Source organism: Salvelinus alpinus, chromosome 1, assembly GCF_045679555.1.
Source record: "Salvelinus alpinus chromosome 1, SLU_Salpinus.1, whole genome shotgun sequence".
In the NCBI taxonomy this organism is placed as follows: domain Eukaryota; kingdom Metazoa; phylum Chordata; class Actinopteri; order Salmoniformes; family Salmonidae; genus Salvelinus; species Salvelinus alpinus.
The window spans coordinates 35,293,124-35,307,108 of record NC_092086.1 but is presented as its reverse complement, the minus strand read 5'-3'; the positions used below and the strand labels follow the sequence as shown (position 1 = coordinate 35,307,108).

Sequence of the window (13,985 nt, the reverse complement as noted above, 5' to 3'; positions counted from 1 at the left end):
CCATAAAGGTCCTGACTTATTTCTATTCATGGCCACCTGCCTGTGCCAGAGCTCTTTAGCTTTAACAATGTAATGACTTCTCAATGTACAGTCAGTCAGTCAGTTCCCTATCTCTCTCCTCTCCCTCTCCCTCCCTCCCCATCTCTCCCTCTCTCCTTCACTCTCCTCTCTCCTCGACTGCCTGCTGAATAGAATGTCTGAGTGCAGTGGGTCACGTGACCAGACGTGTGTGTGGTGGGTCATTCCTAATGAGGAGCTACTGCCTGTCTCTATAGCGACTGCTCCTCTCTCCCTCTCTCTCTGTCTCTCTCTCTCTCCCTTCCTCCCTCCCTCTATCCTCATTCGCCCACAGAGACACTATTTGAATGGTAAATAAATGTGTCACTACACTCTCAGAAATAATTATTTGGCTGTTCCCATAGGAGAACCCTTTTTGGTTCCAGGTAGAACCCTCTGTGGGAAGGGCTTAAGACGGAACCCAAAATGGATCTCCCTGGAACCAAAATAGTTCTACCTGGAACCATAAAAGGTTCTTCAAAGGGTTATCCTATGGGGACAGCCAAAGAACGCTTTTAGGTTCTAGATATAACCTGTTTTTAAGAGTGTAGGTGTGAGGGATACTCCCCCCTCCTTTAGTCCCCATAAAAACCAATATTAAGGCTGTGTACCAGGTCTTACATACTGTAGATTAATTTCCTTGTCTCCTTTCCTTCATGATCACTGATTAAATACTGTAGATTAATTTCCTTGTCTCCTTTCCTTCATGATCACTGATTAAAAAGGACTTGATAGGTGACAGAAAGATGGGTGACACCTATTCAGTCAATTCACGTGTCAATAGTGACAAAGGAACGGTGACAAGGAAATGAATATGTAAGTCTATCAACACACAGACTACAGACAGTCTGTCTATCTGACTCTGTAGCTAGCTACTGATGATGGACAGACTGTCCATCAGTCCGACTGACATTCACAGACCAGTTCCTGAACACAACAGCAGAGCAGCTATTACCATACTCTGTCAATCAACCAATCAGTGAATCAATCAATCAGGATTAATGAATTAACAAAGGGACAACGGGTAACACAATCTAAGAGTATTGTTAATTAATAAAATATGTGGATATAGAGGTAATCATAATAAGCAGTAGAGTTAAAGCGAGGATAGAGGGAGGAAGAGGAGGGGTCTTTAGGTCACATGGTCACTGGGAGGAACGGTAGTAAATGTGGGTAAAACAACAACAAGGTGGATCAAGGGGGGGAGGAGGAGGAGGAAGAGGAGGAGTGTTCGCTATAGCTACCAGGCAGGGAGTAACAAAATGGTGGTCGGTCGGTTGAGGGAAAAACAAGACACACAGGAGCAATGGATGTCAGTGAAAAGCCACATCCAGGCAGATGGATATGGGGCCATAAAGGACTTAATGGCATTGCTACAGAGGTTAATCCCTTCAATCTATAATAACCTACTGCACATATCTATCCATGGAAACAGACAGTAAAGGGTACTAGTCAAGACTGATGTGTAACGGTGTTGTGGGCGGGGCATCTCAAAGGTCAAGGGTAAGATTAGGACAGTCTGTCACGTTCCTGACCTGTTTTTCCCTTGTTTTTGTATTTATTTAGTATGGTCAGGGCGTGAGTTGGGTGGGTTGTCGATGTGTGATTTTTATGTTGCGATTTTGTGTGTTCGGCCTGGTATGATTCTCAATCAGAGGCAGCTGTCAATCGTTGTCCCTGATTGAGAATCATACTTAGGCAGCCGGGGTTTCACGTGTGTTTTGTGGGTGTTTGTTCTTGTGTCAGTGTTTCGCCACATGGGACTGTCACGGTAGTTATTTTGTATCGCATATTGTTTTTGTTATATATTAAATCACTATGGAAACGAACCACTCTGCGTATTGGTCCGATCCGTCTCGCCTCTCCTCGTCCGAGGAGGAGGAAGAAAATGACTATCGTTACACAGTCTATAGTTCCCTATATAGTGCACTACTTTTGACCAGAGCCCTGTAGTGCACTACGTGGGGAATAGTGTGCCATTTCAGACACAACCTGGGAGATTAAATGACCCTTTTGAGGCGGCCCTAATGGTGCCTGTTCCCAGTGGTGGCAATACTCTTCCTTCTCTAACCTTGGATTCAGCCCTGCATCCCCTGCAGCATTCTTTGTAAGCTCTGTGATTGGGAGACCAGTGACTGATTGGCTCTTTAGAGAGTACCATCCTCCTAGTGAACAGAGCAGCCATTACACATAGATGCTAACTGGGACTGTACCACCTACTGTGGCACCCCTCTGAATCCATACAGACATGCTGTACGAAGGGAGGACTAGCTGACTTCTATTGATAAGGAGGGGTGACTGACGGCCAAATCAGGACACACAGGGGGGTTGCAGTGCAACGAAAGCAAGAGAAGGAAGAAAAAGCAGTGATAAGAGCAAATGGATAAAGAGGGAAAGAGAAAAGAAGAGGAGGAGGAGGCGAAGAAGGAGATGAAACCTGAGGAGGCCTCAGAGAACCAGCGGCTACTTGTGATGAACAGATGAAAGATCTGAGAGGCAGAAACGGAGCCAAAAGAAAGAGAGAAAGAGAGGAGGAGAGAAGGGCAATGCATTTAAAGCTGTTTGAGTGATAGAGAGAAAGAGAGTGAACACTGAAGCACCTGGAAATGGGAGAAAGTGCTTAACGAGGGACAGACTCATGTCACATGATCAAGGAGAAACTTTGGCCAGTGTGATTCTGAATACCATTGTCTTTTTGAGTTGAAAATGAAAACAAATAAATGTAAGATTCGCCCTGAAGTAAGGAAAAATTAGGAAGGAAGAAACAAAGAAAGAGAAAGGGAGGCAGAGAGAAGAATATAAAACAATGTGGAGAAGAAAGGAGAGGAGGACGAGTCACTTGGATCTGGAGGGAACCAATTAGAGATAGGGTCAAATTACTAATTGCAAACAATAGAGAAATGGTTAAATCATACTCAATGAGGTCGAGTGAGAACTGCAGGGTCAGATGGAGAACTATGTCAGCATGAGGAGTTGTCAGGTGGCTGTGGCCCAACATGTAGACACGTTGAGGAGAGGAGAGATAGGTTTACAGTGAATGGGAGAAGAGAAGAAAAGTTTACGGACCATGAAGTGGTAAGAATGTACACAATGTTATCTGTCTTTAAGTTTGTGAATGGCCACTGGTATGTGGTTTGTATAGTGGTTAAACCATGACATAAGAATGCTCTCTCTTTTTCTCTCTCAGAAATAGTTCATGGACCTCCAGAGTGGTCAGCTGGTTTGTGTGTATGTGTGTGTGTGTGTGTGTGTGTGTGTGTGTGTGTGTGTGTGTGTGTGTGTGTGTGTGTGTGTGTGTGTGTGTGTGTGTGTGTGTGTGTGTGTGTGTGTGTGTGTGTGTGTGTGTGTGTGTGTGTGTGTGTGTGTGTGTGTGTGTGTGTGTGTGTGTGTGTGTGTGTGTGTGTGTGTGTGTGTGTGGTGCGTGCGTGCGTGCGTGTAGGTCAGGCTGGTGTCATCAGAGGCAAGGAGGAAATCTGGAAGGATCTTAGAGTCTTGGTTATAATCCAGAAAGAGAGAGAGGGAGAGAAAGAGAGAAAGAAAGGGGAGGGATATCAACATCAAACATGACCACTACACAAGGTGCTGGGTTAGGAAGGCGTATGAGGGGAGGAGAGGAGGGAGGAGGAGGAGGAGGTAGGGGCGAGCTGTAGTTTTTATGTTCATTGTGGTCTTTACCTTTTTGATCCACTTCTATTCAAGCATCGGAAAAAAGAGAAAGAGAGAGGAAGACAGAGAGAGAGAGAGAGAGAGACAGAGTAAGAGAGACAGAGAGAAAAAGAGAGAGAGCAAAGAGAATGAAAGAAAAACAGGTGCAGGAAAAAAGACAAAATTGAGATTAAATAAAATGCTATCCTTTCTCTCTTTTCTTTAAGCATGTTATTTGTTCTGTGTTACGGTTGGCTACTCAGAGAAAGGATGGCGACTCAAATTAAAAATGAGGAGGGAAAATGGCCTGACCTCGGTTTTCCTCCATTTCCATTCCATTAACCCAACAATCCCCAACCATCCACACATACATGTACTCAACCCGACCTCCTGTTTTTACGTCTTAGGATCCCACCCCTCCCTCCCTCCCTCTTTCTTTCTCTCCTTCCGAACTCCAGCTCCTGGGTCCTGTCAGGGAGAGAAAAACACATATATGTTCCTGAAGAATCTTCTTTGGAAGCAGCTGTGGGAGAAATAGAGCTAGATAGAGGGATGGAGAGATGAGAGGGTGATGAGGAAAGTGGCCCAGTGTGTGGGGTGTGTTGTGGCCTTGCGGGGGTTCACTGTGCCTCTCGTCTAGCCCCTCTCCAGGGTTACAGGGTCTACATTGAAACTGTCTCTTAATCCCAAGAAAGTGGCGCTGCGTCTGTACGCCAAATCACGGCACTCAGCTACAGAACCCCGCCATTCGCTCAATCCATCGACCAGCCAATCAATGGGGAGCAGCTTGCTCGCCGGGATCAGATGCACTCATCAAAAGAGAAGGAAGGAAGAAAGAGAGAGAACAAAGAAACAGAGGGATTGAGAGACAGAAGGAGGAGACAGACGAAAGTAAAGTGCGAGAGAGAGAGAGAGAGAGAGAGAGAGAGAGCGAGCACAGAGTCTGAGACACGGCCCTGTCTTTTGGTCTACACCAGGCTCATCAAACACTAATCACTAGTCTGTGTGTTAAGCCTCTATGAGGCTTTGGCTGACATAAGCAGTTATGGCAGTTTGTAAGGCAGCTTTCCATAGACATCACTCATTGTGGCGGACGAATGAGTGGTGTGTGTGTTTGTGTGTGTGAGAGAGGTGTATCTGTGTGTGTATGTGTGTGTGTGTGTGTGTGTGTGTGTGTGTGTGTGTGTGTGTGTGTGTGTGTGTGTGTGTGTGTGTGTGTGTGTGTGTTTCTTCCCTGCCACGTGGAAGGAGATGTGTCATGGACATGTGTCCAGCATGTTGCTGCCGCTGAACGTGTGAATGCTGTGTGAAGCCTTTTGGTCCCTGGAGAGCCTTGTCATGTGAAGTCATCACCTCTCTCATCAACAGTACAGCATGAGAGGTGTCTGTACTGGACACATTCCAGGAAAGAGGAGAAGAGGAGGAAGAAGAGGAGGAGGAAGAGAGAGAGGGAGAGAGAGAGGGGGCCTTTCTGCATCACGGCATCAGAGCAACAGAGCACCACCATCTCTATAGCTTTTATCATCACACAGCTAGATCAGACGCTGGGAGAAACCCTGTGAAGAGAGTAGGAGTGGCAGCCATTTCATCCTTCAGGGGAGCATCTATGGGCTCATGTATGGGTCCCACGTGGCCAGGGCAGGGGGGCACCAGGATGGCAGGAGGAGGGAGCTAACTCCCACTGCTAGAGCAGCCATCAGAGCATCGGAGCAAGAGGAGAGGGCGGAAGGAGGAGGGGGAGACTGAGGCGGGACGAGGGGAGAGGGAGGCAGAAGGAAGGGAGAGGGCGGAAGAAGGAGGGGGAGAATGAGGCGGGAGGGGGGGAGAGGGAGGCAGAAGGAAGGGAGAGGGCGGAAGAAGGAGGGGGAGAATGAGGCGGGAGGAGGGGAGAGGGAGGCAGAAGGAAGGGAGAGGGCGGAAGAAGGAGGGGGAGAATGAGGCGGGAGGAGGGGAGAGGGAGGCAGAAGGAAGGGAGAGGGCGGAAGAAGGAGGGGGAGAATGAGGCGGGAGGAGGGGGAGACTGAGGCGGGAGGAGGGGAGAGGGCGGAAGAAGGAGGGGGAGAATGAGGCAGGATGAGGCTCACAGTGTCAGAACAGCATGGTGGACGGAGAAATCGAGAGAGAGAGAGAGGCGAGAGCAAGATGCTCATGACTGTAAACAGACACACTGTGGGCTGATGGGTAAAGTGGGGCCCTGCATGGTGCAGTGTGGAGGTTTGATGTGGTGTCTCTTTATGACAGTTATGTGTCAGACAGGGTCCAAGGGGGAGCAGGGGGTCCTTTATATCATGTTTCTGTGTGACCTGTTTTCTAAACACACACTACCTACAGGGAGATAACAAAATTGTGTGTGTTGGTGTGGAGGGTGATGGAGTGGAGGAGAGGAGGTAGAATAAAGGAGAGGTAGAGAGAACGAGAGAGTGAAGCAGAGAAATGAGAATAAAGGAGAGAGGTAGAGAGAACGAGAGAGAGAAGCAGAGAAATGAGAATGAAGGAGAGGTAGAGAGAACAAGAGAGTGAAGCAGAGAAATGAGAATGAAGGAGAGGTAGAGAGAACGAGAGAGAGAAGCAGAGAAATGAGAATGAAGGAGAGGTAGAGAGAACAAGAGAGTGAAGCAGAGAAATGAGAATGAAGGAGAGGTAGAGAGAACGAGAGAGTGAGGCAGAGAAATGAGAATGAAGGAGAGGTAGAGAGAACGAGAGAGTGAGGCAGAGAAATGAGAATGAAGGAGAGGTAGAGAGAACGAGAGAGTGAGGCAGAGAAATGAGAATGAAGGAGAGGTAGAGAGAACGAGAGAGTGAGGCAGAGAAATGAGAATGAAGGAGAGGTAGAGAGAACGAGAGCGAGAAGCAGAGAAATGAGAATGAAGGAGAGGTAGAGAGAACAAGAGAGCCCTAATAAAAGAGTGATGAACTGCTTTGGCGAGGAAGAGGAGAGAAGGAGAAGAAAAGAGGAAGATTTGATTTGTTGACATCCTCTGGTCCTTGTCTGCTGCTCTGTAAAGTAGCACACACACACACACACTGTGCATTGCGGGGTGTTAGTGTACAGTAGAGCCACCTGGGTCTCTGAGTGTCTGATTCATTCAGGCTCCATCGTAGGTCCCCTGGTGAGAATGAAAACCCAGGCTCCTCCTCTGCTCAGCACTGCTCTCCAGAACCCTATCAATTACCCCCACTGCTAACGAGGCACAGCACGCTAACACAGGGCTACATATACACGGACACCTGAGGAGCACTGCAGGACAACCTTTCTTCTCCTCTCTCCTTCACCACACTGCTGAGAAATAGCATGCCCTCTCTCCTCTCCTGCTGTCTCTTCATCCTTCATTCATTTCTTCCAGGCTCAACCCAATCCTCCCATTTGTCGTTCACCAAACATGCGTCCCTGATGGTGTCCTTACACATATTTATAGAATCTCCCTTTCTGACATCATTGCATTTCTCTCTCTTTCTCTCTGAAACGTGTCAAACTACAACACAGTTTCCCTTCTCCTGACAAACCCATTCCGACAAGTCAACTATACGTTACAGAAGCTTTGTGTCCAGAAAGGCACTTATATGATTACACTCCCCAGAATACATGTATGTGATTCAAATGTCCCGATGTTCAAATGCTACATTTACTGGGAGCAGGAACAGGTAGAGTCCCACTCCCCTCTCTGCACTCTCCTCTCTGCACTCTGCTCTCTACGTTTACTGGGAGCAGGAACAGGTAGAGTCCCACTCCCCTCTCTGCACTCTCCTCTCTGCACTCTCCTCTCTACACTCTCCTCTCTACACTCTCCTCTCTACACTCTCCTCTCTGCACTCTCCTCTCTGCACTCTCCTCTCTGCACTCTCCTCTCTGCACTCTGCTCTCTACGTTTACTGGGAGCAGGAACAGGTAGAGTCCCACTCTCCTCTCTGCACTCTCCTCTCTACACTCTGCTCTCTCCTCTCTACACTCTCCTCTCTGCACTCTGCTCTCTCCTCTCTGCACTCTCCTCTCTGCACTCTGCTCTCTCCTCTCTACACTCTCCTCTCTGCACTCTGCTCTCTCCTCTCTGCACTCTCCTCTCTGCTCTCTACATTTACTGGGAGCAGGTACAGGTAGAGTTCCACTCTCCTCTCTGCACTCTCCTCTCTACACTCTCCTCTCTGCACTCTCCTCTCTACACTCTCCTCTCTACGTTTACTGGGAGCAGGAACAGGTAGAGTTCCACTCTCCTCTCTGCACTCTCCTCTCTGCACTCTGCTCTCTCCTCTCTGCACTCTCCTTTCTGCACTCTCCTCTCTACATTTACTGGGAGCAGGAACAGGTAGAGTTCCACTCTCCTCTCTGCACTCTCCTCTCTGCACTCTGCTCTCTCCTCTCTGCACTCTCCTCTCTGCACTCTGCTCTCTACATTTACTGGGAGCAGGAACAGGTAGAGTCCCACTCTCCTCTCTGCACTCTCCTCTCTGCACTCTCCTCTCTACACTCTGCTCTCTACATTTACTGGGAGCAGGAACAGGTAGAGTTCCACTCTGCTCTCTGCACTCTCCTCTCTACGTATACTGGGAGCAGGAACAGGTAGAGTCCCACTCTCCTCTCTACGTATACTGGGAGCAGGAGCAGGTAGAGTCCCACTCTCCTCTCTACACTCTCCTCTCTACACTCTCCTCTCTGCACTCTCCTCTCTCCTCTCTGCACTCTGCTCTCTCCTCTCTGCACTCTCCTCTCTGCACTCTCCTCTCTGCACTCTCCTCTCTGCACTCTGCTCTCTACGTTTACTGGGAGCAGGAACAGGTAGAGTCCCACTCCCCTCTCTACACTCTCCTTTCTACACTCTCCTCTCTGCACTCTCCTCTCTCCTCTCTACACTCTCCTCTCTGCACTCTCCTCTCTGCACTCTCCTCTCTACACTCTCCTCTCTGCTCTCAGGTAGAGTCCCACTCTCCTCTCTACACTCTCCTCTCTGCACTAACCTCTCTGCACTCTCCTCTCTGCACTCTCCTCTCTACACTCTGCTCTCTACGTTTACTGGGAGCAGGAACAGGTGGAGTTCCACTCTCCTCTCTGCACTCTCCTCTCTACACTCTCCTCTCTACACTCTCCTCTCTGCACTCTCCTCTCTGCTCTCTACACTCTCCTCTCTAAACTCTCCTCTCTACACTCTCCTCTCTACATTTACTGGGAGCAGGAACAGGTAGAGTCCCACTCTCCTCTCTGCACTCTCCTCTCCACTCTCCTCTCTGCACTCTGCTCTCTACATTTACTGGGAGCAGGAACAGGTAGAGTCCCACTCTCCTCTCTACACTCTCCTCTCTGCACTCTCCTCTCTGCACTCTCCTCTCTACACTCTCCTCTCTACACTCTCCTCTCTACACTTTCCTCTCTGCTCTCTCCTCTCTACACTCTCCTCTCTGCTCTCTGCTCTCTCCTCTCTGCACTCTGCTCTCTACATTTACTGGGTTCCTGCAGGCTTGGTCAGCAGCAGTTGTAGACGAACGTTACAGGTCTTCCCAACAACGCAGAGAGAAAGAACATAGAGAAATAATAGGAAAAAGATTAACACCTAGTAATACAAGTACCAATAAATACACAATGAGTAACGATAACCTGGCTATATACACAAAGTACCAGTACCTAGTCGATGTGAAGGGATACGAGGTAATTGAGGTAGATATGTACATATAACTAGGAATAAAGTGACTAGGCAACATGATATGCATCTACTGTGGTGTAGGATTTTTACTCCAGGAAATACATATATAGTATATTATAGTATAGTATAGTGTTGTTTAATGATGTGTGGTGAACTAGGAAATACATATAGTGTGTAGTATAGTATGGTATAATAAGGTATAGTTCATACAGTACACTCAGTATGTGTTGATAGAAGCCCGTTCTAAAGCAAGCCTTGACAGAGTGAATCTGTGGCTCTGTCACAACAGTTTGTCTTGCTGTGTTCTGCCCAGTGAAGACAAAGTGATGTCTCTGTAAGGGCTTGCAGGGTTTTTGGCTCTGTGAGATATGACTTGACTTGTTGGCTGTTGTTATGTTCTGCTGGCATGCTCACACATCCTAACACACACATTAACACACACATTAACACACACATTAACACACACATTAACACACACATTAACACACACACACACACACACACACACACACACACACACACACACACACACACACACACACACACACACACACACACACACACACACACACACACAAAAACACACACACACACACACACACACACTGGCCGCCTCTTCTGAGCTCATCTGACAGTGCTGTGTCGACTCAGCTGCTTCGCCTGTCACCTCCACGTTTCAGGTGGCTGGTAACACAAAGCACTGTGTGACATGCACACAGAGGACCCTGTCACACATACACTTGCACGCAACCCCCCCCCCCACACACACACACATATACACACGTGTCATGCCTGCACACATCATGCCAGCTGCCAACAGCAGCCCTTTAAACACCATCCCTCTATCCCTAACCCCCATCCCTCACCCGTTAAGTAGAACCAAACAAACAAACATATGTCACCCATAAAGACACCAAAACACCCTACATTCCCAGTGAGCCATGAAAGATGGGGCATTACCAGAGCGATTAGCAGCAGCAAATTCAATTAATCTCTGCAGAGGGAGAGGGGTAGAGAGCGTGGAGGGATGGTACTCCCCTCTCCTGGTAATTAATAGAAGCCCAGTTAGTTGCCACTAGGTTTGGGATGAGGTGACTCTCTCCTGGTAATTAATAGAAGCCCAGTTAGTTGCCACTAGGTTTGGGATGAGGTGACCCTCTCCTGGTAATTAATAGAAGCCCAGTTAGTTGCCACTAGGTTTGGGATGAGGTGACCCTCTCCTGGTAATTAATAGAAGCCCAGTTAGTTGCCACTAGGTTTGGGATGAGGTGACCCTCTCCTGGTAATTAATAGAAGCCCAGTTAGTTGCCACTAGGTTTGGGATGAGGTGACTCTCTCCTGGTAATTAATAAAAGCCCAGTTAGTTGCCACTAGGTTTGGGATGAGGTGACTCTCTCCTGGTAATTAATAGAAGCCCAGTTAGTTGCCACTAGGTTTGGGATGAGGGGACTCTCTCCTGGTAATTAATAGAAGCCCAGTTAGTTGCCACTAGGTTTGGGATGAGGTGACTCTCTCCTGGTAATTAATAGAAGCCCAGTTAGTTGCCACTAGGTTTGGGATGAGGTGACCCTCTCCTGGTAATTAATAGAAGCCCAGTTAGTTGCCACTAGGTTTGGGATGAGGTGACTCTCTCCTGGTAATTAATAGAAGCCCAGTTAGTTGCCACTAGGTTTGGGATGAGGTGACTCTCTCCTGGTAATTAATAGAAGCCCAGTTAGTTGCCACTAGGTTTGGGATGAGGAGGACTGTAACACTGAATCTAATTCACTCAGGATCTATTTATATTCTGGTGGCAGAGCCCGACAACACGTAACGTGGTGCGGCGGAATGCGGCGCGGGTGGGGAGAACTAACGTGTATGTGTGTGTGTTTGCAAGTCTGGTCTGGCTCACAGCCCATCCCTGAGGGAGAGGAGAAGACTGACGAAGGACTGCTCTAATTGGCTCGTCTTTCTCACTTCAGACAGCTAAGACTTTTCATCACGACGCGATCAGGTTCCAATTTTCTCATAACCCTCCACCCTCCTTCCTTCAGATCCAATAAACAAGCTTCTTTAATAGAAGACGCGAATAGGAAAAATGCAAGTCAGCAGCTATTTAATCATCACTTTCAATTGGCTCCTGTGTACAGTCAGAGGGAAATGTCTGGTCTAGAATAAGAGAGAATAAGAGAGGATGGAAGAGGAAACTATTTATTTATAACCCAGTACCAGATCACCACCTAACAATAAAACAACACCAGAGGAGAGCCACATAAAGTAGAACATAGCAACCAGGGGCCAGCCAACCTGACCACCACAACAAGTCAACTCACATCTCAGGGCTACATTCAGAGAGAGATGATAGAGGACACTGAAAGAGGACATGATCTCACCCAAAGGCTGCAGGGCAAAAGAGAGTGAGAAGAAGAAAGATAACACAGACTAGAAACTCTTCCCCAACAGCAATGGTCACAGTTATAACTTTTACTGTTGCGATGGTAACAAGACTCAACCCTGAACTACAGTATATATCTAGAGGCAGGTTAGCTGAGGGCCTGTGAGCACCGAGCAGAGGAGGGTCAGAGTTCATCGTAATCTTAAAGGGGCACAGCCAGCCAGGTAGGACAGCTCCCCTAGAGGTCTGGAGGCCCTGCTGCACTTTGTGTTGTACTTGGACAGTTGAAAGTGGAGTGTTGGGACAACTCCTACCGGTGACAGTGGAGTGTTGGGACAACTCCTACAACCTGCAAAGAAACAAGAAAGCGACAGCGGAAGATAAAGAGAGGGATGGAAAGAGATGAGATCAATGGAGAGAGTGAAAGAAATGTGCCAATGGATAAAGAGTTGTAGAAGAACGGCATGAAACAAAGAAAGAGAAGGTTGACAGAGAAGGAGAGATGAAAAAAGGCGATATTGACATCGAGATATGTTGAGAGGAAGAGAGGAGTGTGAGAATTCAGAGAAGAGGTCAGGGAGTTGTTGATGTCAGTTTTACTTTCTTCAGTTCCTGTACTCACGGCTCCCTGAAGGAAAAAACATAGACATTCACCCACAGAGTATCTTTTACCCACCTCTTCCCTTCATCCCTCCCATAGTCATCAATCAAGCCCCCCCCCCCCCCACACACACCACACACACACCACACTTCTGTCTCTTCCCAGTGGAGGGGGGATGAGGCGGCAGCCCCACTGGAATACTCCTGCACAGTGAGAGGATCAATGCTGAGAGTAATAGTACATGAGGAGGAGGGGACACTGTCTGAGCAGAGATTTTCACATGACTGAGGCTCCACACAACACCAGAATCCTCACCCTGTCTGCCTGTGTTCTTGTGTACTTGTGTGTGTGCGTGCTTTAGGGTTTGAGTGAGAGTGTGTGAGAGACAGTGTGTGATGTGGGTGTGTGTTTCTGCGTGTGTTTGTGGATGTGTGTGTGTGTGTGTTTGTACGTGTGTATGAGCAACAGAGCGAGTGTGTAATGTGTGTGTACGTGTGTGTGTGTGTGTGTGTGTGTGTGTATGTCACACCTGCCACGGAGATGTGAGCAGCACCCGAGGAAGCCGGCAGCTAGTTACCATGGGGATATTGAAATGCGCACATCTTCAGGGTCATGTGGTCTAAAATAAGCCCTTTGCTGTTTGTGTTAACATTCCCATTGTGGCATGATGACACAGACACACTCTCCTGCCTCCCAGTCTCACTGCGGCCAATTTTCATTGTTATTGGAAATCAGAGGGACTACTAAGGTGTTTGGCACCAGATAAAGCAAACTAGCAGGCCCAGGGGTGAACGTGTGTGTGAGTGTGGTGGTGTGTGTTACCGCTATGATCGGCAATAAAGGCTGACCCCTCGCTGTACTCGCTGTATGAAGTGCTTATCTGCCATGGTGTTTGTGGAGCACCTTCCCCGTGTGAAAATCTCTCTCAGCCTCTGGAGCGTTGCACTGTCGATGGAGAAAAAGGGTTTAGTGCTGTGTGTGTGTAGGTGTTTGTGTGCAGGTGTGTGTGAGTGTGAGTGTGAGTGTGTGTGTGTGTGTGTGTGTGTGTGTGTGTGTGTGTGTGTGTGTGTGTGTGTGTGTGTGTGTGTGTGTGTGTGTGTGTGTGTGTGTGTAAGAGAGAGAGAGAGAGCAAGAGCGAGAGAGCAATGTGTGTCTGTCTGGTCCGGTCTTGGTCTGTCTGTTTGTGTGTGTGGCTGAGTGTGTGAGAGAGAGAGTCTGTGTGTGTGTTGGTGTGAATGCCAGTCAGTTGTTGAGAGGGCTGAGAGGGGTTAGGTGGGGGAGAAGGGGGATGGGGATGGGGGGTGGGGAAGGGGGTGAGGGGTGTGGGAGATGGGGGGTCTGGGTACTCACTGTAGGGGACACACTCGTACTGTATCTCCAGGTACTTGTAGGTCCCTGGGCAGGGGTCTGGGAACACATCGGACCCTGCCACCACCACACACTGGGTACGGTTATTACACCTGTCCCACAGAGAGAGAGAGAGAGAGAGAGAGAGAGAGAGAGAGAGAGAGAGAGAGAGAGAGAGAGAGAGAGAGAGAGAGAGAGAGAGAGAGAGAGAGAGAGAGAGAGAGAGAGAGAGAGAGAGAGAGAGAGAGAGAGAGAGAGAGAGAGAGAGAGAGAGAGAGAGAGAGAAAGAGTGAGAGAAAGAGTGAGAGAAAGAGTGAGAGAGAGAGAGAGA

General features: G+C 48.3%; 1 protein-coding gene across 4 annotated transcripts in view; it reads right to left on the bottom strand.

Annotated features, from left to right (window-relative positions):
- The window catches only part of LOC139574180 (adhesion G protein-coupled receptor L1-like), a 222,293-nt gene that overhangs the window by 72,123 nt on the left and 136,185 nt on the right, over positions 1-13,985 (bottom strand). For 3 of the 4 annotated variants that reach the window (XM_071398510.1, XM_071398519.1, XM_071398529.1), the window contains one exon: positions 13,658-13,767. In XM_071398510.1, coding sequence (XP_071254611.1) covers positions 13,658-13,767 — 110 coding nt within the window. Of the gene's footprint in view, positions 1-3,732; positions 4,090-13,657; positions 13,768-13,985 lie in introns of those variants that run through there. The other variant, XM_071398537.1, reaches the window with a different exon arrangement.